Raw genomic sequence first — 23,346 nt, forward strand, 5'->3', positions numbered from 1 at the left:
AGGAGAATGAGCATAGGCTATAGTTTGACCTGCGGAAGGGCAACCGGGCACCTACAACACCCCAAAAAACTGAAGCCACAAGGGCCACACTGAGAAACAACATCCGCGATATACATGGAAGCGACAACAATAAGAGGTGTCTGCTATAATTTCTTTTAATTATGTTGATACATGTGTTTATTTTGGAATGGAGTCATCTAACGAGGCGGAGGAATTGCCCGGACGACCAAAAGTGGCTGGAATCCGGGCAAACAAATTAAAAAAAATCTTGTAGATGCAGTGTTTGAATCGTGTTTTTGATGGTGGAAGTGGATTCAACACCATAAAAAATGTCTAGGACACCTAAAATTTTGAATTTTAACAACTATAACTTGGATTTACCAAAATCCTCGCCGGATTTTCTCTAAATATGACCGGAATTTCCATAACCTTCCGGGCAACTCCTCCGCCTCGTTAGACTACGCGTTTTGGAATATGGCTTCCAAATTTTAATTTAATTATCAATAATTACTAGGTGGATGGTAGATATTTAACCTCCATGAAATATTCTTGAATATTATTAGCAGTATACATAAATCAAAGGTTGAGATTTATCTCAAAAGTACTTATGCCATTTTTTCCTTTTTAATTAAAATTGATTAATTAAAAAATGTCATATGAACCAGTGTTATATGAAGTGAATTATGGTTTTATGGGCATGTGGTATTGATAAACTATGATATTGTGACAAAGCTTATTTACAAATTAAGAATCTCCATGATAAAGTGGGGATACATCTTCATGGATAAAAATCTTATTCCATATTTTTGAAAATGTACATATGTTTAACTTATATATTATTTTTTTTATAAAAATAAAAATAAAAATTTAATTTAATTAATTTTTATAATTTTTTAATTTTTATGAAGTATTATGAAGTAAATGTTTTAATGCTTATTATGGATTGATGCATATGGACATCCATCTATTTAATTTATATCGTCGTGCTAATATAATTATATTCATTTTATTTATATTATTCCTAGCAAAATTTACTTTATAATTATATTCATTCTACTTATATTATTTTTAGTAAAATTATTCCAAACTTTATATATATAATAGAAAAAGTATCATCACCTTCACATAATGGTTAAGAGCATATCCTTCCTTAAAAGAGGTCACAAGTTAAAATTTAGAGTGGGTAGAGTATATACACCTTTGTAGACTTTAACAATTGAGCATGTACACCTTCCTAAACTCACTATATTAATCTGGGAATCAAAATGATAACTCGTTGTATTAATCTGGGAATCGAATCAATAACTTGTTGTATTAATCTGGGGATCAAATCGATAACTCGCTGTATTAATCCGGGAATTGAATCGATAACTTGCTGTATTACTCTGAGAACCTAGTAGGTGCCACTATAACACCAAGAGGAGTATATCCAACAATCGTAAGCCATATATACTAGGAATTTATGACTTAGCAAGATCTGAGATTCCACGAGGGTGGGAGAGCCTACTCTTTGAGCCTTATCACAAGGGGCCAAAGATGTGCTCCCACGAGATTTGAAATTGGGTGGAGGGGATAATATCACATTGTGCCAAACCATTCAGTCACCCCGTTGTGCATGGAGCTAGGTCTCTTGTCCTATAAATAAGGGGGTTTCATAAACCAATTTGGTGTCTAGCTTGGCCTTGACCTTAAAATTAGATAATTATTACTAGTATTAATTACCCAATGTCCCCTTGTGGGATGACTGAGTGGTTGACACAATAGGACGTCATCCCCTCCACTCGGTTTTAAATCCCATGAGGGGACATCATTGGCCTGTTGTAAAAAGGCTCAAGGAGTAGGCTCCCCCACCCTTGTTGAGTCTCAGCCCTTCCTGAGTCATAAATTCTTGGTATAAATTGGCTTATGAGTCGTTGGATATACTCTTGGTATTATAGTGACAGGCTACTAGGTTTGATCTTAGGCCTCGCCTAGATTACTCCAACGAATTAGCAGTTCACCATGGTAAAATAAAAATAAATTTCTCAATTAAAACTTAATTATTTCTATAAAGTTTTATTTATGCAACAACATTATTCATAGAGCCCACATGGTACAAAACCACTAATGAATTAGTGCACTGTTAAGGCACTCCTTGCATAGTGGTCACTGGTTCGAAACCCTATGCTTGTTCCACTTGCCTAACCTCCAACTAGAGGTTATAATGACAACAATGGAAATCAACCTCGTGTCACATGAGTACAAGACCCATCTAGTTGTTGATTTTTGTAGTAAGAACAAAAAAACAATATTATTCATGGAAATATGTTTTTTCTTTCAACCACATTGAGTCTACGATGCAGTGAGCTCCAATATTGGATGGAAGAACAATATGATTGAAGAATGATATATTCGCTTGCAATATACTGTCACTAAGATTATGCAAAGCAAGGCTCAATGAAACTTGATCTTCGTTTGGGACAACTTTTATCCCCACAAATAGCTTCCACCCTCAACCCCTCTCTATTAAATTTAAACCAATACCTCATAAAAACTATACCCTACACAAACTAAATCATTTGCACTTAATAAATAATTTCAAAAAAATTATGCAAATCCAATGTTCCTCTTCAAAAATACAACTTAGTCGAAATTACATACAAACCGGAGCTATGTAATAAAAAGGAATATTCAATGCCAATGACCTACTTCATTGCAATGAAATGATATTTTAACATCCACGAGACTAAAAATAGTCTATGGGACTATTAGTTCCCTGCTTTTCGTCTTTTGCAATTCAATCATTTTCTTGTTCAAATTGATGATGAGCTGGCCCAACTTTCCAACAATCCCCTCACTGAAAAGACAATGCCAAGAAACCGATGCTAGCATATTCCCATAACTTTCTTTGATGTCTTTGAATGCATCACATTCCAAAATGAAATGTTTTTTTGATTCCACTGCCCCAGACGTGCAAAATGTACACACCCGTTCTTCCCAAGCTTCTTTAGGCCTTTTCCATCGTCCTGTTTCACACCGAAGTTGATGCGAGTTGGTTCTTAATTGAGCAATAAGAACCTTTGCCCTCCACGGAATGCTAGCTCCAATGAACTCTTTTTGTTGTAGATCACACGTAGGGTTGAATTCCTCAATGTAATACTTCTTCTTTCTACCCAACTCTTTTCCCCATACCCGTTTACGAAACTTCTCCATAACAAAATCCTTTAGCTCCTTGCTATTTGTGGGACAGACATTGAGGTAGATATTCCATTTTTGCATCCATATGTAGTTTTGTTTTATCTATGTTTTCTTTCTTTCGCTCATGCCTTCATTGGAGATAACATTAGGCCATCCACCTACTCCCATTTGCTCAATTTTTTTTAGATATCTTATGAGCCGCACCATAGCAATGGCTTCGATGGGAGTTGCTCCTGTTTCACTCAACATTATCACATGAGATATCGAATTTTTTTATTTTGAACTTGTTCATGATCAAGTGTTTTTGAATTTTCTCAATTTGTTTCCATTTTGAGACGAGGGTGCTGCTAGCCCACAATTCACACCCATATAGCATCATTGGACAAACTAGGAGTCCAAAAAATGTTTTAGTCGTCTTCGAATCCCATAATTCTGTCTCTCTACATCTGTTTTGAAGAACATATAATGCTTTCCACCCTCCTAAAATTCTCTTCTTTTTCCAATCCTCCCAATTAAATTTGTTGTTGAAATCAGTCCCGAAGTACTTGTACTCATTTACTTCTTCAAGAATGTTACCTTCAAAAAAGAAAGTATGTTAGCGCTACGTCCTTTTATTAGAAAAGTTTTTATTTTGCTTCGGATAGTATTGAATTGCAATAAATTGAATGAAATATTTGAAATTCAAATATGATAACTCTAGCGGTCCTCCCGTCTTGCGCTTCCATTAGAGAAATAAACCTTACCTCATCAATCCACGTGGCATGTATGATGTTGTCACTGTGGAGAACCGTTAAATCACAGCGCTGCTATTCATGTTTATTGACATGACACGCCTCTACATTCAACCCTACTTCAAATTCATTTATCGCAAACACGACTCATAATCATATGCACGCCTCAATTGAAGTGAAGCGCAACTTCCCGTCAAGTGACGTACGTTTATTTCTAATCTGTGAACTTACCCCGAGAGTTTATTCGTTGATTGCTGCTACGGTATCCGCATTCTCTCTTTTGCAAAACCCACCATATTTTCCTCCTCGGTCATCTCTTTTCATCAGAGACGCAAACCCGCATTTTTTTTTGTTATAAACAATGCCGATATTGTCCCAATCCACAATGTGTTTACACATGCATGCGAAAGGACTGCCACCACTTCAGAAACCCACACCCAAATCCCCTTCTGTCCACAAATGCAATTCCTCCACAACTATACTCTCCGCCCACTTACCCAAAAGACGTCAATACACTAATCTTTCTGCATGTGGTTCTACTGGAGCTCTCAGTCTTTTCAGCCCTTTATTTAAGAGCAACGGAGTTTCAGTCAAGACGAAATTAAATGGAACAATAGCTTATAATGCATCCAATCCGGCCAGTGCAACAGTTGGGTCTTCATCACCAGATGCAGAACGCGAGAAAGAGAAGCTTTCTCAGGTGCACCCATTGCGCATTTACTTGTGTATAATGTGTGAAATGTTTCTGCTGGAGTACCCTTTATCTTAATTGTAGGGAAATTGATGTGATTGTAGCTTATTACAAATGTTCTGAAGGATAGGTTTTATATTAGCTTTTCTGTATGTGGATATTTTCATTTTTTTTCTCTGTAAACGTGTCTTTGTCGGTATTTTGGGTTTATCATTCCCTTCTCTGGTTCGAAGAGAAATTAATGATATACATTTATAGACCAGTAGAAAAACACCATCAAATATGAGGTTGGATCCATGAAATATATTAGATCAATCTACATGCAATCACCACTGACTACAGGCTTTAATGCTTTTAGTAAACCGTTGGTAGTTGCTGGAAAGCAGGGTATGTATTAGCTTGGGAGATCTGCTAAAGATGGGCTCCTTTTTGAGAATTGAATTGGAGTATCATCAGGTGTCAGTAAAGAAGAAGCTGACGTTGTGTAGCATTTTGCATCACAAATTTGAGCAAATCCATAGAGGACACTAAGAGAAAACTTCAGATATGTGCACTTGAGTGAAATGGGAATTTTTTGGAACTAGAAAGTCTGGTCCTATCAAGTGGCAGCCTTGGAAGAGTATAACATAAACATATACTTAATGAACATTGTGACCATAGCCGCGCAAGGGAAAAATTGGAGCCGTTTCTTTGATGCCAATGAATTAATAATGCTTGACCTATCCTGAACTCTATTCAAGTAGCGTTTCTTTTACAATAATTCAACAAACTTCCAGCCAAAAGTACCGAGTAGTTTACTCACTACACCTGTATGGCCAAAGTCTCCGACATTTTTTGATTTGAGTCCATTGTTTTCAAATGTACAGCTACATCAAGGGCTGGACTGATCAGAGTATTAGAACTGATATTGACCTTCTCGGTCTGACAGACATTTACTGGCCAACACAGACTTGAAAGTCCTATTTGACTTTGACAATTATCTTTGATTAGTCCCTGTATACGCAATGTGTGTAGTTTTGATGCAACATTGAAGATGTGTCACATACGACTTTGAGACTTTTTTGGTCCATGCTCTAAATTACTCAGTTTTTAAGATTGAGAGTATCCATTGGTGCAAGCTATGGAACATTGATGACATTATTTGCTCAATAAAGGGACAATAGTGCACAATGATCGTAACTCTCTAGTTTCTTCAGACACAGCAATATTGAGAAGTCATGCCACATGATCTAGACCACTTATTTGTGTTGGTCTAACATGTGATGCAGTACCACAACAAAATTGCAAATTTCCTATCAAGATTCACAACCACCAATAGTTAGACAGTGGACTGATACATATTACATTTTCTGAGGTGATAGATGCTGGAGAAGTAGGAGTTCTCCGCCAAAGTTTTGTTGTCATCAATGATTACTGGTAATTTCCAAAATTAATATTCATTAATCGAAAAGCTGATTCTAAATTGTTCCCTTCCAAATTTTCAATGAAATAAAGGTTTCATTGCTTCCCTAGGCTTCTAAATGCCACAAGCAACAAATGAGCCGTTGCATTAAATTGAGGATGAGGTAATAAGAAGGTTTTGAAGGCTAGGATGCTGCCAACCATGCTGGGCATAAGGTGAGTTCGAGCATATGCAATTATGCAGAAGAACTTTGCAAAAGCCTCAATTCCTTGTAGAAAATGAAGAACCCATTTTGCACAAATAACTTTTCCTTGTACATGCGAATTGATGTCTCCATCCCACCAATTAGTTTGGTGTGCAACTGATATTTCATTTATCCAATGGAACCTGTTTTCCTTCTCAAAATTGTCCCAAAACAGTTAACGTAAGATTTTTCCATCCTACCATAGGAAGTGAGAATAGATGTGCATGCTTGCAATCACTTTGGTGCAAATTTGGGAGTGGGTTGCTAAAGATTAGGGTTTAATACTCCCATTTTTCCACCTTTTTGTCAATTTATGTACTGCAATTTTTAATTGGTCTTTATGTAAAGCTTGGAAGGTAAATGAGATACATAAGATCTTAAACCCTTGCTTTGGCAAAATCTATATCTAGTTCGTGCTTTCTAACCACTCAAAGGGACGAGCAAGACTTTGTCATAGCACTTCATTTTGGCTCACTAAATGTTGCATCTTGAATCTTGGTATAAAATGTCCAAGCATTTTAAATGTGTATCTGTATGATTTCAAGTTTTCATTAATGTTGAGGAAGGAGTCATTAACAAAATGGATAACAATTAGCTACACTTGCTCTTGGCACTTGCCTGGTTCATATTTGATATTGTTAATGGTTATATATGCCAATCCATTACAAAAATAAAAGGCTGAAACATAGGGCTTGCAACATGATTAGAATAAACGACTATTTTTGTCTTCATCTTAAGCTTTTACAAAATTAATTTGAAGAAACAAGGTGTTTTGGTCGAACATTATGGTCCATTCCATCCCTTCCTAGATGAAAATACATTGTTGAGGATATATCTTCCGTTACTGAAACTAGTTGACTTTGGAATATATCATTGAGTGTGTGTGTATATATATATATATAACTAGCTTTTTCTTAACACACCCAAAATGAACCACTAGCACCATTCAACTAAGTCACCGTTGGTTTGGAAGCCATGATTAGGGGGTGTCTATTTTGCCAATGTCACCTAAGAGTTGAACCAAGACTTAATGACCATTGTGTGTGGTTAAGCTCATTCATGTTGGAATTTCTAAGTTTAACTATTAGAAATCCTTCCTGTACTCTCTGATTTATTTCTTCCTACTTGTTCTGTTAATTAACAAGTTATTTGCCATTTAAATACTGAAAATAAATACAAGTACAGTCTCAACACATACATATCATCAACTGAAGGAAAACAAGCACACAAGTGACACCGTTATTTTTGGACTAATGTCCCTAGAAAAACCCAATGTGGGAAAACCGGTGCAGCTATCTGAGGGTTTTATTATTAAGTAGTTTCAGAATACAATCTAGGTGCCAGAAAAGGCTCACCCAACAGAGAACGCCCTTGGCAGTAGTACCTCTCAGTCGGAGACAGATATCAGCCCCACGAAATCTCCCAGTGTCAGCCTCTAGGGTCAGCATCAACCTCTTTGGCCCAGCGTCAGCCTTTCTGGCCTAGCGTAAGCCTCTTGGGGCTCTGCGTCATCCTCTGGAGCCTCTGCGTCTCCCACGCTGGCCCTCCTCAGGCTCTGCGCAGCTCCTAGCTACCTCTGCGTGGCCTCTAGCTGGCTCTGCGTCAACCCTCTCCTGGCTTCTGCGCTGATGCTCCTGGTACTATCTTTGCCTCTTTGCTACTGTATTCACTACCCCTCAACTGCGACTCTGATCACTCCTTCGTTTTCTTCAGCAAGCCCTGCCCCAAAAAATCGAATTCTTGATCAACTCGGTGTATTCTCCAAGTGACCCTCAAGTCTCCTCTTATACTTTTCTCGTTAACAATTCAATCACTGAGATTAAGTCCCTAATCAACGACTAAGATTAGATCTGGCTTGATCCATGACTTTTGGACCATTCTAACTCAGTTTTATATTAATTCACATAATATTTTGTTTTCCCTAAGTTTAGACTTACGGAGCCCAAAAAATATTAATTATTTTAATATCTCCCAAACTGGTTAGATTCTGCCCAAATCATTTTTGGGTCTTGGAAATGTCATATGCTTTAGCCTCTCCACCAATTTTCGTGGCTAGAGCACATTCGATGCTAACCCAAATCAACACTCCCTTTTAGCGAGGACTGTTCTCTAGTAATACTCCTCACTGAGCATCACCCCGATCATCCGACATCGGTCCCTGTGTTGATGCTAGGCCTGCTGCCCAACATCCTCTGCACTGCTGCATCATGTACTGCTACCCATAGCCCTGCCACTGCCACTGTTACATCCGTACGATAACTCTCTCTGCATCCGTGCTGCTGCCCATGGCCCTGCCACTGCCACTGCTGCATTTGCACTACAACCCCTCTCATCATGCTACATCGTGCTGCCCATAGCACTGCCACTGCTAACTGTTGCACTGCAACTCAGTTACTGAGAAGTAAGTAACTGATCTCCCAACTCTGACATCTCCATCAGGCTAGAAACACTCCTGATGCTAAAGCTCCCTTTGTCACTGACAAGTGCTCCCTCTCTGACCTTTACGTTGCTGCAACAACTCTGTGCATCTCCCACTACTGCCTCATGCTGTCCTGGGACTTTTGCACTGTAGCTCCCTCTGTCGCTCTATTCGCATCCGTCTCTACCGACATTCGCCAGTCCTGCTACTCCTCTTTGGGGCTCCCATAGCAAGGTATAACCCAAGAGGTTGGGTACCTCGAGGATCCTGCCCCTGCATCACCTGTAGTCCATCTGATTACAGCTCGATGTGACCCCACTTCCTCTCAAGTGGCGTATGAGCACTCATGGCACAATCATCATCTGTCTTCACTTCTTTCTCCGCCCTTGCTCGCGCAACCTTGGCCTCAGAAGCCTCTCCCTTGCTCTTCTTCCTCAGACATTGGCTCGCATAGTGACCCAGTTCCCCATAATGGAAGCATTTGACCTTGGAGAGGTCCTGCTTCTTCCGTTTCTCCTGCTTTCTCTCAGATGCTAGGGCAACATCCTCCTCTTCCTCCTTCTTGATTTTGACCCCCTTGCCGCTGCTCACTGCCTTGGTTAGCCTTCTGATCTCTTCTTGACGAAGAGCCGCCCATAGTTCCTCCCAATCTGGAAGGGTCGACCTGCCTAGTATGCTCAGGACAAATACCTCCCAATCCTCTGAGACTGCGTTCAATGCGGTTGTCACCAACATCTCCTCATCTGGCGTGAACCCTATGGAAGTTAGCTGATCCCGAATCTCCTTCAATCGACTGAGGAATGTGTCTGTCTGTTCTCCCTTCTGCATCTGGTATGATCGTAGCTGATTTTCTAGTAGCATCTTCCTCTGCACGGAAGTATGTTGATACAATTTTGTCAGGGCCTCCCACATCGCATTTGCCGTGTTCTTTTCGGCAATATGTGGTACTACATGGTCGTTGACCTCATTAAGGATGATGCTCTTGGCCCTCGCCATTGCCTCGTACTTTTCGTTCTCAGCCGGGGCAACTGGGATCGCTATCGTGTTCAAGGCGAAGTGTTTGAGACGATTCTTGTCTAGAACAGACAAGATCCTGGCCTTCCAGACTATGAAGTTTGAGGCTCCGTCCAGTCTATCCTGATCTCTTACCCCATTCACTGCCATTTCACTGCTCCTCTTTCGACTCTTCCGAGTCTCTCTACTTCCCTCTTGGAAGTTCTCGGTGTGACTCCCTCTGAGCCTCGATTTCCCTCCTGGAAACCCCTCTGCCAATGTCGAGATGCCCCCACTCCGATCGTTAGTGCAGCTGCACCACTGATCCAGATTTCTTGGCTAGAAATCCTCAGCAACAACTCCCTCCTCCTTGGTCTTGCCCTGTTAGGTACTATTTTGACCACAATACCCCATCAACTTCACTCTGCAACCTACCCACAACCTCCTATGCCCCAGCAAACTAAAGGTTAGAGCCTCTAGGCTCTGCACAATCCCGACACCAGCAAAATCCGCACCTCCTGGCCACGGGCGTCAATCCTTCTTGACTGCGAAAGATGACCGGGCACTGCGTAGGTCAAGTCTGCTCCTCTTTGCCACTGCGCTGATCCTCTTCCCGGCTTGAACTGATGACGCAGGCATTCCGTCACCCCTTCCTTGCTGCTTTTCCACTAGGAACAACTTTTGTCACTCGGGACAACTGTTTCTGCTGTTGTTGCTCTGCTCGGTTGATGTCCTCAGTTATCTTGTGATCTGCAACCTCGCTCTGATACCATGTTGGAATTTCTAATTCTAACTGTTAGAAATCCTTCTTGTACTTTCTGATTTATTTTTTCCTACTTGTTCTGTTAATTGACAAGTTATTTACCATGTAAATACTGAAAATAAATACAAGTATAGTCTCAACACATACAGATCATCAACTGAAGGAAAACAAGCACACAAGTGACACCGTTATTTTTGGACTAATGTCGCCGGAAAAACCCAATGCGGGAAAACCGGTGCAACTATTTGAGGGTTTTATTATTAAGCAGATTCAGAATACAATTTGGGTGCCAGAAATGGCTCAGCCAATAGAGAATGCCCTCGGCAGTAGTACCTCTCAGTCGGAGACAGATATCAGCCCCAATCTGCCCCACAAAATCTCCTAGCATCAGCCTCTAAGGTTTGCGTCAGCCTCTCTGGCCCAGCGTCAGCCTCTCTGGCCCAGTGTCAACCTTTCTGGCCCAGCGTCAGCCTCTCGGGACTCTGCGTCAGCCTCTGGAGCCTTTGCGTCTCCCACGCTGGCCCTCCTCAAGCTCTGCGCAGCTCCTGGCTACCTCTGCGTGGCCTCTCGCTGCTTCTGCATGGCCTCTACCTGGCTCTGCGTCAACCCTCTCCAGGCTTATGCATGGCCTCTCCTTGGCTCTGCGTCAACCCTCTCCCGGCTTCTGCGTTGATGCTCCCGGTACTATCTCTGCCTCTCTGCTACTACATTCACTGCCCCTCAGCTGCAACTTTGATCACTCCTTCGATTTCCTCAACAAGCCCTGCCCTAGAAAATCGAATTCTTGATCAACTTGGTGTATTCTCCAAGTGACCCTCAAGCCTCCTCTTATACTTTTCTCGTTGACAATTCAATGGCCGAGATTAAGTCCCTAATCAACGGCTAAGATTAGATCTGGCTTGATCCATGACTTTTGGACCATTCTAACTCAGTTTTATATTAATTCACATTAATATTTTATTTTCCCTAAGTTTAGGGACTCCAAAAAATATTAATTATTTTAATATCTTCCAAATTGGTTAGATTCTGCCCAAACCATTTCTGGGTCTTGGAGATCTCATGTGCTTTAGCCTCTCCACCAATTTTCGTGGCTAGAGCACATCCGATGCTACCCCAAATCAACAATTCACAAGCGCAAGCATGTCATTGGTAGGACTTAAATCCTAGCTAACCCAAATAGCTATTGTTGATGTGGGAGAAAATGACTCTCATTGCCAATTCTTTGGCCAAAATTTTGCAAGATAATACATAGTAATGTAATTGGCTTTCAATTGGTAATATGGTTATGTCATTGATAGTTGGTATGGATTTGATATCCCCCCTATTATTTCTGATTTATGGCTTCTGTGATGTGAATAACTTTGAATTGATACTTACGAATCCATCACAATGAGTTTTTTGAGTCGACGTTTCGTGCTAGCAAGTGTGGCTCATCATTAGGACACTAATGAAAACTCTGATCAAGGCCCAAGAATAAATAGGAGAGAGATACCAATGGGAAAACCTAAAAAGTGAAAAATGAACATTACGTCAAGCAAATGTTCAAAAAGTTAAAATTAATAATAATAATAAAATAAATCCTAGAAGTAAGGAAAAATGAAAAAACATATTAATATGTTTCTATTTCCTATTATATATATGTATATATGTATGTATGTATGTATGTATACTTAATCAAGTCTTCTAAAGATTTGTCATGAATGGATTCCTTGTTAACTTGAAGTGGGTCTGGGTCCAAAAAATCTTAAGAAAATGGCTTTATAAAATTCACAATGGAAAACATTTAGCTTTAGGGACTTTTTGATGTCCATATGAGATGAAGCAACATGCAACTTGTCTAAAATCAAAGGTTGATTGAAAGTATAAGTTTTTGAACTTAGATAACCTATGAGGAGTTGCGTTAGCACATGGTTTCCCGTTGCACTATCACCTTTCTCTCTTCAAGCATGCCTTGGAATTGAAATATTAGCTTCTAATGAATGACAAAATATCTTTTAAAGTTGGCTTATGTAGAAACCTCCTTAGAGATTAATGCTTGAAAAAAAATCCTTTGTCACCTTGTTGCTAGATTTAATCTAGTGTAAGAAATCTCTAATATGGGCACCTTTAGCTCTCCTAATCATAGCAATTTTGATAATGTGACAAAGTATGGCTATGCGACTTTGCAAGTCTTCGAAAGCGGTGTGTTGAAGTCTCGTTGATTGAGTCAAGCTCTTGTGTCATGGCCTTTTCACACCTTTTCTTGGTTGCTGAGAATTCTTTCCCAAACTTACATAGGAAGTTGTTCCACTACTCAATCCACCTTGTGTCTTGCCTTGGCTAGGGATTCAAGTTCAAACTCGATGAATTAGATGATGTTATATGTGGTTTGCAATGCCCATACGATATCAAATATTATTAATGATGGTTCAAGGGAGTGGCTTTTGGCAAGACTTGAACTAACCTTAAGCCTTTTCAATCAAGAGGAAAAAAATGTTATAGTTTGAAAGCATGGCTTTGTCAAGCCTCTTGAGAAATTTTTCCTTGCATTTTCTAAAGTTGGACCTTGTACACCATAGATTCAAGTTGTCTCGTCTCTTATTTATGTTTGACTATTACAAGCTTGACTGTAAATTAAACTAAGTTCCCATTCCCTATGGCACCAACAAAAAATGACGAGGACTTTCTTAACTTTGGTGATTTTATCATATTGAAATTACCTCAGATGAGCCAATTGGCCTTTGAAAGATCATTGACTATCCAACACTATAATGTGGTAGACTATGAAGCATCATTCGATGCATCAATAAATTAAGCATTTCTAATGTATGGCTGTCTTTGCCAAGTAGAATCCAAATTGGTTGTTGGGAAGGGTCTAAGACCCATAGTGTGACACATGCAACAAGCTTAGGAGAGAAGTATGTTTGTGCCTTTTTTTTTTAGTGTTGCACGACCCTTCCCCCCCCAAAGGATCCAAGGCCGGAACTACGTTCTGTATGGATCCTTGGGCGATCCTCCGGTGGAACCACTGTTCCATCGTTTTGAGGCGATTCCTGGAAATCTGGAGCTGTGTGGGCTCAATCCGCAAATCTGGAAAAGGATCTGCCACAGATCCGTGGAGGTGCGGGCACAAATCTGCGTGGATCTGGAAAAGGATTTGCCGCAGATCCGTGGAGGTTCAGGCACAAATCCGTGTGGATCTGGAGGGAGACAGGCAGTTCTGCGGGGGCCCAATTTCTAATTTTTTATTTTTATTTTTATTTTTTCTTTGACTTAAGTTGGGTTGGGGCTTCCTGGACACTCCCAAGGTTGCTCTATTGATGCTCCTTAGATGCTTCCTAGATGCCCCCTCATGGTAATGTTAAATTCTTAAAGTAAAAGTGACATTCTCTTTTATCTTTCATTTTCATCCTTTTACTTAAATTTTTAACATTACCATGAAATGACTCATGATGTTTGAGAGTGGCTTCAGCCTCATCGGATTTCATATGGAGAAAATAGAATTTCATATCCTATTCAAAATTCAACCGACTTAACAATTTTTCAGGAATTCAGGATCAATGGGATTGTGGCATTTCATTAGATTATATCAGGGTATGTGATTGGCATTTAACCAAGAGCACCAAGCCCTATATGTACCCTAGTGTTGGTGGTTTTAATTGTTGAACTCCTTTGTCATGGCCTTAGCAAAAAATTACCTCTCAATCAAGTCAAACTCATTGATCAAGCATGTTCATTATTTTCATATCTTCTACAACTAATTTGGTATTTTGGACGTTTTTTTAATATAAATGCAAAAAATAATATATATATGGTAGACGCTTTGCTTCCTAGATTTTTGGAAAATGACGCTTCTAATGCTTCACTTCCAAAAAGCGTCCCTGCTTCATGCAACATTGTTTTTTTTCCCTCATTATGCAATGCATTGAGGTTTTCTAGGATCTAAATTAGAATATTAATGACACAACAATTATGTTTTTGATAATATGAAATTTTTGGAGAGTTGGCCAAAAGGCATAAGATGAAGACATGGTGGGGAATAAGCAATATAAAACATTAAGCAGACAATTGCTGCAATGCAATAGTCACGATTTCAACCCATTTAAATTTGTTCCAAATGGTAATGTACTTTGTTTGCTCTACATAAAAAATAAAATTAGGTTTCACACTAACAATATGGTAGTGAATTCCTGTTAACCCCTAGCTTTGTTTGTGCAATTGTATGGTTAAGATCTAGCTAGCTTTCTTTGTGGGCATTTAGTGATAGGTGCATTAGGTTCATAGTGATTAGAGTCCATTTTAGAGGCACATTCACTAGATTTGGAGGAGATTGTTATTTTAGTAGATGTCCTATTTTCTAGGAGCTCGAGTTTGGAGGTCCACATGTCAGAGTTGTTCAAATAATTTTGGTCTTTACGAGCTAACAATGCCAATGAGCTTTTTTCGGGTGACATGTGAGTATTCATAGGATACTGTTGTATTTGGCAATTTGGGTTTTTGTGCTATATTGTTGGTTCGAAACATATAGTTGGATTCCTTGCAGAAAGATGAGTATGATGAGATTGATTTCATTGACATGCTAGATTCTACGATTTTTAGCAATGTCTATTTTTAGGCACACTATAGTTGGAAAAAATATCATAGCAGTTCCATTAATTTTTTGTCTTTCCTATTTTTTAGGAGGTGGATTTCCATCTTTGGCATGCCTATATTTAGCATTACTATAGTTGGCAGGCATGGGCTCTAGATCTCTAGTTAAAATATGATGTTATGGATTGGTTCGAATTGAGCAAGTGGAAGTGTTTTAGAGTGACATGTGTCAACCACTTATGAGGGATGTCTATTGATGCAATTCGACCTCCTTGGTATATTTGGCGGTTTGCTAAATAGTATCTTATCCTTGGACCTATGTTGCTAGAGCATGGAGTGGAGTGCAAGTGAAAATTAGAGTAGGAATGCCATTTCCCAAAAAGCCTTGGAGCAAAGCATTTTGGGAGCATTATATGTATATAAATGCATCTATATTAAAATAACATGCATAATGCCAAATTGATTGCATAATATATGAAAACATGCATATTTGTGCTTTTTGTAGATGAATACTACATTAATATGAAGTTAGAAATGCCATCCATAGTACATTACTGATTGTATTGAAACTTTGAAAGAAATCATTATGAATAAATGAGCAAGAACATTTAAATGAGAACATAAATGACAAGAAATGTTCCACCATCACTTATATTGGGATTATCATCATTAGTATCATCCTTCATCCTTTGCTTCTTGCCTAGACTTTTCTTCTACCTCAATCCCCTAGGGACATTAGTTAACACCGCCCAATTTTGATGAAATTGCCAAGTCCAAGCCTTAAAATATGGTAGAAAAGGCTTAACATGCATAACCAATGATTTTGGTTTTAGTGAAGGATGCAGTTTTGCTAAAGCCATGACAAAGGGGTTTAGCAATTGACACAACATTGGGGTACATAAAGGGCTTGGTAATTGTTATTGCAAAATGTAGCACTTTAGTGCAAAGCCTTACTAAGCATTCTGGATTGAGAGCAACAATGGGATTAGTTACCACAGTGACCTTAACAACTACTCCCCTACATTTTGTGGTTGGATACAATCCCCACAAGTGAGGCTTCCCCATAGATCTTAGGGATTAGGTAATCTAAATGATTTTAGGCTAAACACTGTGAAAATTCCTGAATCTAACACATCAGAAACCCCTACTGCAATTACTGGTTTATAATCGCCTACTTGTTCTTTTCATTAACAAGTTATTTATTTGCATAAACATCGAAGTAAACACCATTGCAACCTTCACAAATATATAGATCATGCACTGAAATAAACTGAGACAATAACGCAAGGGACACCGTTATTTTTGGACCATTGTCCTCGGAAAAACCCGATTCTAGAAAACCGGTGCAACATATAGAGGGTTTGTATTATTAAGCAGATTTCGTGAATACAACTAGGGTGCTAGAAATGGCTCACCCAACAGAGAATATCCTCGGCAGTAGTACCTCTATCCGGAGACAGATATTCTGCCAAACCAGCAAACGGATGATCAAACCCCACAGCGACTCCGGCTGTTCTCGGTGTTGGACAACGAAAGCTGCTCCAAGCACTGCTCTGGAACTGCATCACTCCTCTAGGAGCTGCGTCACCCTCTCTCGACTCTTAATTTGCTGATCTGCTCCCAGTCTGCCCCACAGAATCTCCCCAGCGCAGCCTCTGAGGCCCAGCGCCAGCCTCTGCGGCTTCTGCGTCTCACTGCGTCAGCCCTCTGTGTCCTCTGTGTCAGCTTTACGACCTCTGCGTCAGCTTTAAGACCTCTGCGTCAGCCCTTCTAGGGCCTGCGCTGTCTCTCCCGACACTGTGTTGCCTCTTTGCTATGTATTCTTCAGCCTCAGATGAAAATCCCTTGCTGAACTGCCCCTCACTGCAACTCTGATCACTAACTCGATTTCCTCAGCAAACCTCACCTCAGAAAATCGAATTCTTTGATCACTTGGTGTATCTCTAACTGACCCTTAAGCCTCCTCTTATACTTTTCCTGTTGAGTCTTCAACGACCGAAATTAAGTCCCTAATCAACGGCTGAGACTAGAACTGGCTTGATCCTCGCTACTTATAACTTTCTCACCCATATTTTATTAATACACATTAATATTTTTATTTTCGTAAGTTTAGACTTAGGAACTCATTAAAAATATTAATTATTTTAATAACTCTTCATTTGAGTGGAATTTCTCCAAACGATTTTTGGGTCTTGGAGATCTCATGTGCCTTAGCCTCTCCACCAAATTTCATGGCTAGAGCACATCTGATGCTACCAAAAATCAACACTCCCTTTTAGCGAGGAATGTGCTCTAACAATGCTTCATCATAGAAGCATCACATTGATCCTCCACATTGGTCCTCTGTGCTGATGCTTGGCTTGCTGCCCCACATCCATTGCACTGCTGCTTCCTATATTGCTGCCCATGACACTGCCACTGCCACTGCTACATCTGTATTGCAACTCCCTCTCAAAATGTTGACTCATGTTGCCCATAGCACTGCCACTGCTCACTGCTGCACTGCAACTCAGCTGCTGAGAAGTAAGCAACTGAAACTTCACCCAAAAACTGACATGTTGGACAGTATGGATGCCTCGTGATGATGAAGATACCTCTGCTGCTTATCTGTGCTGACCCTCTATTGCTACTGCGTCGCTGCAAACTGCTTGTGCCTCTCGCACTGCTACAACATCCACTGCGCTGCCTCAGACTTTGGCACTCTAGATCTACCACTGTTGCTCCATCACACCTCGCTCTAACCGACACCTGTCATTTTGCAACTTTCATTACGGGCTCCCGTAGCCGTATGTGATCCAAGAGTTTGGGCACCTCAAGGATCATGCCCCTCTTTTGTAGTCCTCTTGACTACAACTCCAAGTCTCCCCACCTTTTCTCTAGAAGCACATGAGCACTCATGGCACAATCATCATTAGTCTCGACATCCTTCTCCGCCTTTGCTTGGAGCAGCCTTTGAGTCGAAAGCTTCTCCCTTGCCTTTCTTTTTGGGCCACTGAGAGGCATAATGTCCCAGCTCCTCACAGTTGAAGCACTTGACATTGGAGATGTCTTTCTTCTTCCTCTTCTGTAGCCCCTGCTGTCTCGCTGATGCGAGAGCTGCATCCTCCTCCTCCTCCTTGATTCGAACTCCCTTACCGCTGCTCCCTGCCTTGGTCAATCTCCTGAGCTCTTCTTGTCAAAAAGTTGCCCACATCTCCTCCTAACTGGGGAGAGTCGCTCTACCCAAAATGCTTTGGACAAATGTCTCCCATTCCTTGGAGACTGCATTCAGGGCAGTCCTGACTAAGAACTCTGGATCTGGAGTAGACCCCACGAAAGTAAGCTGGTCACGAATCCCCTACAACCTGAGAAGGAAGGGATCTATCTCCTCTCTTTTCTACATCTGATATGACCTCAGCTGATTCTCCAATAACATCTTCCGCTGCACAGAAGATCCCTGGTAGAAGGTGGTCAGGGTGTCCCACATCTCCTTTGCTGTTGTCTTTTTAGCAATATGTGGTATGACATGATCCTTGATCCCGTCTAGGATCATGCATTTCACCTTCGCCTGGGCCTCCTCATACTTCTCAGCTGCATTAGTGTCAACTGTGACAACTACTACTTTCAAGGCATAGTCCTTGATGCGATGTTTATCCAGGATTGCCAGGATCTTAGCCTTCCAGATGACAAAATTGGAAGCCCCGTCCAATTATCATGATCCCTTAATCCGTTCACTGCCATCTCTACTCCTCTTATCTAGACTCCCTCTATGTCGTGATTTCCCTCTTAGAAATCCTCCGACCAATTGTCGAATCACTCCTCTCCAATCCTCCTTTGCCACTGCAACCCGGATCTAGATTTCTTGGCTAGAAATCTGTCGAGGTAGTACTTCCCTCTACCTTGGTTCAGTCTCCTTAGACACTGTTCTGCACCAACAGAAAATAACGTCCCACCAGCTCCTCAAATCAAAATCTGCACAACTCCCTTAGCCCCGGCAACTCGAAGAATCTGAGCCCTTTAGGCTTTGTGCAATCACTGCCTGGGCTAAATCTGCTCCTCCCAGCCAACTGCATCAATCCTTCCTGTCCCCGAAAGATGACGTGGCTCTCCGTGAGCCTGATTTGCCCTCCTCTTCCTCTGTGCTGGCCCTTCTCTTGGCTAAGAGTGCTGATGCAGGCACTGCCTGAGCCTCTGCGTCACTCTCCCTGCACTGCGTCACTCCTCTTCTTGCCTCTTCAGCTCTGGAACAACGCCGTCTCTCAAGACAACTGCTTCTCTGCTGCAAATTCTCAGGTTTTCTCGGTTAGTGTCTTCAGTCGTCTATGATATGCAATTGCTTTGATACCATGTGAAAATTCTTGAATCTAACACGTCAGAGGCCCCTACTGCAATTACTGGTTTATAATCTCCTACTTGTTCTTTTAATTAACAAGTTATTTAATTGCATAAACATCGAAGTAAACACTATTGCAACCTTCACAAATATACAAATCATGCTCTGAAATAAATTGAGGCAATAACACAAGGGACACCGTTATTTTTGGACAATTGTCCCCGGAAAAACCCAATTCAGAAAATTGGTGCAGCGTGTAGAAGGTTTGTATTATTAAGCAGATTTCGTGAATACAACTAGGGTGCCAGAAATGGCTCTCCCAACAGAGAATATCCTTGGCAGTAGTACCTCAATCCGGAGACAGATATTCCGGCAAATCAGCGAATGGATGATCAAACCCCACAACGACTCTGGCTGTTCCCTATGCTGTACAACGAAAGCTGCTCCAAGCACTGCTCTGAAACTGCGTCACTCCTCCAGGAGCTGCATCATCCTCTCTCGGCTCAAAATCTATTGATCTGCTCCCAGTCTGCCCCACAGAATCTCCCCAACGCTACCTTTGAGGCCTAGCATCAGCGTCTGCGGCTTTTGCATTTCACTGCGTCAGCCCTTTTAGGGCCTGCGTTGTCTCTCCCGGCACTGCGCTGCCTCTCTGCTATGTATTCTTCAGCCTCAGATGAAAATCCCTTGTTGAACTGCCCCTCACTACAACTCTGATCACTAACTCGATTTCCTCAGCAAACCTCGCCCCAGAAAATCGAATTCTTTGATCACTTGGTGTATCTCCAATTGACCCTCAAGCCTCCTCTTATACTTTTCCTGTTGATCTTCAACGACCGAGATTAAGTCCCTAATAAATCAACGACTGAGAATAGAACTGGCTTGATCCTTGTTACTTAGAACTTTCTCACCCATATTTTATTAATTCACATTAATATTTTTATTTTCCGAAATTTAGACTTAGGAACTCATTAAAAATATTAATTATTTTAATAACTCTTCATCCAAGTGGAATTTCTCCAAACGATTTTTGGGTCGTGGAGATCTCATGTGCCTTAGCCTCTCCACCAAAGTTCATGGCAAGAGCACATCCGATGGTACCCAAAATCAATACCCCCCCCTGAAGGTTCTGCTACAATATTCACCCAAGGACAAAGATTTAGAAATTAGGGTTTTGGGTGATTTAAGGTATAATTTCAAGAGAGTGAGTTCAAAGGTCCCTATTGCTAAATCTAGAGGGCTTAGTTAGACCAAAAAAGGCTCTAGTAGGTGCCCAAACACATGCAATCAAAAATATATACTCTGCTGTTATAAACTAGGGTTTTAATTAGTGTTTTACAACTCACAAATGTTTTACAACAACAATAATAAAACAACCATGTAATCTATGGTATACAAGTGTACAATTAGTGCTAATCGATGAGTAAATAAGAGAGGAAATCACAATAATTTTCATTGGCTGATAACAAGAAAGCCTAGATGTTAGTTCTAATTAATGGCTGAAAAATGTTTTTTGTGGTTGGATACAATCCCCATAAGTGAGGCTTCCCCATAGATCTTAGGGATTTAGGCTAAATAACCCCGAAAGGTTCTACTACAAGATTCGCCCAAGGACAAAGATACAATGATTAGGGTTTCAGGTGATTTAAGGTATATTTTCAAGAGAGCGAGTTCAAGGGTCCCTATTGCTAAATCTAGTGGGAGACCAAAAGAGGCCCAACACATGCAATTAAAAAAATATACTTTGCTATTATAAACTAGGGTTTCAATTAGTAATTTACAACACACAATTGTTTTACAACAACAATAATAAAACAATCATGTAATCTATGATAAACAAGTGTAAAATTAGGACTGAATAATGGGTAAATATGAGAATAAATTACAACAATTTTCAATGGCTGAAAACTAGAAACCCTAGATGTCAGCTCTAATTAATCGCTGGAAAATACGTGCAAAGCCTTACCCTAGGTCAACAAGGTCCAAGGTAAATAATGTTGAAAAATGATTTTGTTGTAACCTAATCCTAATTTACCCTAGAAAGCATAAAAGGAAAAATTTAAGGTTTTATGTTTTGATCTTATAGATTGGCACAAGAGATGAGACTAGTGCCTTTCACAATCAAGGGGCTAATGGGGTCTAGGGCTATAAATCTATGGAAGAGGATCAATGGAAGTGATTTCAAAGGAGATAGAGAAAGACAAGCTTGTGTTTCTCAATTCCTTAAACCCTAACGTCCTTCTATCTTATTTGGAGATTGAAAGGGATGAAGCTGCACTTAGGTTTCTCTAGATAAACTTGATGAAAATCTTGTTCAATGAGATGTTAGAGCCATAAACCATCAACAACACTTTGATGAAAATTTCAAACCCTAATTCTTTAGCAATTTCAAAATGGGAAGAAAATATTTACAATAAAGTAGCACATATCATCAAAGAATCATTAATAATCATCCAAGGGAGAGTACCATCCATTCAAAATATCCTCCCCAAGACAATTTTGTTCAATTCATGTTCCATAGCAACCAAGAGAGAAAAGACTAACTAGCGTGCATTGATCTCCAAGTGTGTGTGACAATGATCCAAGGAGAATTCAACCTCCCTCTATTTATATGAGGACAACCAAGTTGGATTTCTCCTAATTTAGTCTAAAAGCACAAAAAATAATATGAAATTTGTTTACAAGTTGGATAGGTCATAGGTCGACCCCCAAAGATTGCTAACTCAATGAATAAACATAAAAAACAAGCCTCATTTAACCCACACTTATAAGCTAAAATCCTTTCAAGGGTGGCATCATCCTCCAAAGGGTGTTTCTCATCAAAAGGTGTAATGGATGACTCAAAAAGGTGCATCTCGTCCCAAAGGTCACAAATCCTCATCAAATGGTGTCCTATCATCAAGCAAGGCTTCCTCAACATGATGTCATCCTCAAACAAGCCCTCGTAATCAATCCATGTTAAAATATTCTAAAACCAACGATATAAGCAAATAGATAAGATCTAGTTACTTGTTGGTAATATTAACTTATCTATGCAACGGAAAACGAGAAAAGCAATCACACAATGCACCGCCCTTCTAGATTAGTTCATCATTTAAAATTATCTTCAGAACTTACAAGGGTTTCCTTACAAGGAAAAATGGCTCTGAGAATTAATCAAACGAACAACAAACTTGAAAATTACAGTTTGCACGGAAATTGAGGCAACCTGCCCTCAAATCCATACAACGGTACAAAATTTGTACAAATGATAGTATGGCCTGCTCTGCTGGGCTTATATGACTGCTCTTTTCCTTCTTGGTTGTTGGCTACTTGTCCTTGTTGAAGACTGGCTACCTTCTCCTTGCTGAAATACTACTGAAATCCTCGTCAATGGCCGAAAATCAGATCCTTGATTTTCTCTTTCAATCACTTGACTTGTGAAATGAATGTTCTGTGTGTCAATGTCCTTTACGCTCTCTTTGTTTTATAACTTTGACACAAGCCAAAGACCTAATCGTCAATGGTTGAGATCTAATCGTGAGATCAATGGCTCTCTTTTAATTAAATTATTAAGTGACCCACTTTAGTCACTTTTTTTTTATAACATGATCGGGTACTTATATATTATAAAAACTGCTAGGAGCCAAGTCCTGTTACATATGTTGGGAGAAATAGATAAGGAGAAGTCCAAAATGGGTTCGCAGACCTTGACTTCTTATAAGTAAACTTGAGTAGTACAGATTGAAAAAGAAATCGGCTGTATAGCCTTACAAACAGACCTGCGAGAAGACAAAATTTACTAGTCATTAGGTAGATTACTAAAGCTGATTGACAGAGTCATCGATCTGTGGTTCTTTCTTAACACTTGCTCTGGTTGAGGTCTCAGCTTGCATACTCTGAGTGATAGACTTAATGTGGGCGATAGCCTCCTCCATGTGGTTGCATTTTTCCTTTATGCTTTCTATCTCTGCTTTTTGTTTTTCCAACTTCTTTCTCTTTGATCTGCTCTCTGACTAGAAGTCCTCTTTGAGCTCATTGAAATGTTTGACGAACCTTGCTATCA

The 23,346-nt window shown here is 40.1% G+C and overlaps 1 protein-coding gene across 1 annotated transcript in view; it reads left to right on the top strand.

The window, feature by feature from the left end:
- Positions 1-4,060: 4,060 nt before the first annotated feature.
- The window catches only part of TIC21 (translocon at inner membrane of chloroplasts 21), a 249,121-nt gene continuing 229,835 nt past the window's right edge, over positions 4,061-23,346 (top strand). The window contains exon 1 of the mRNA XM_089421038.1: positions 4,061-4,608. Within this exon, the coding sequence (XP_089277164.1) occupies positions 4,270-4,608 (339 nt within the window). The 5' untranslated portion in view covers positions 4,061-4,269. The remainder of the gene's footprint in view (positions 4,609-23,346) is intronic.

This window comes from Pinus tabuliformis, chromosome 6 (genome assembly GCF_031772625.1).
Source record: "Pinus tabuliformis cultivar Carrire ecotype Pingquan chromosome 6, CPIR1, whole genome shotgun sequence".
Lineage (NCBI taxonomy): Eukaryota > Viridiplantae > Streptophyta > Pinopsida > Pinales > Pinaceae > Pinus > Pinus tabuliformis.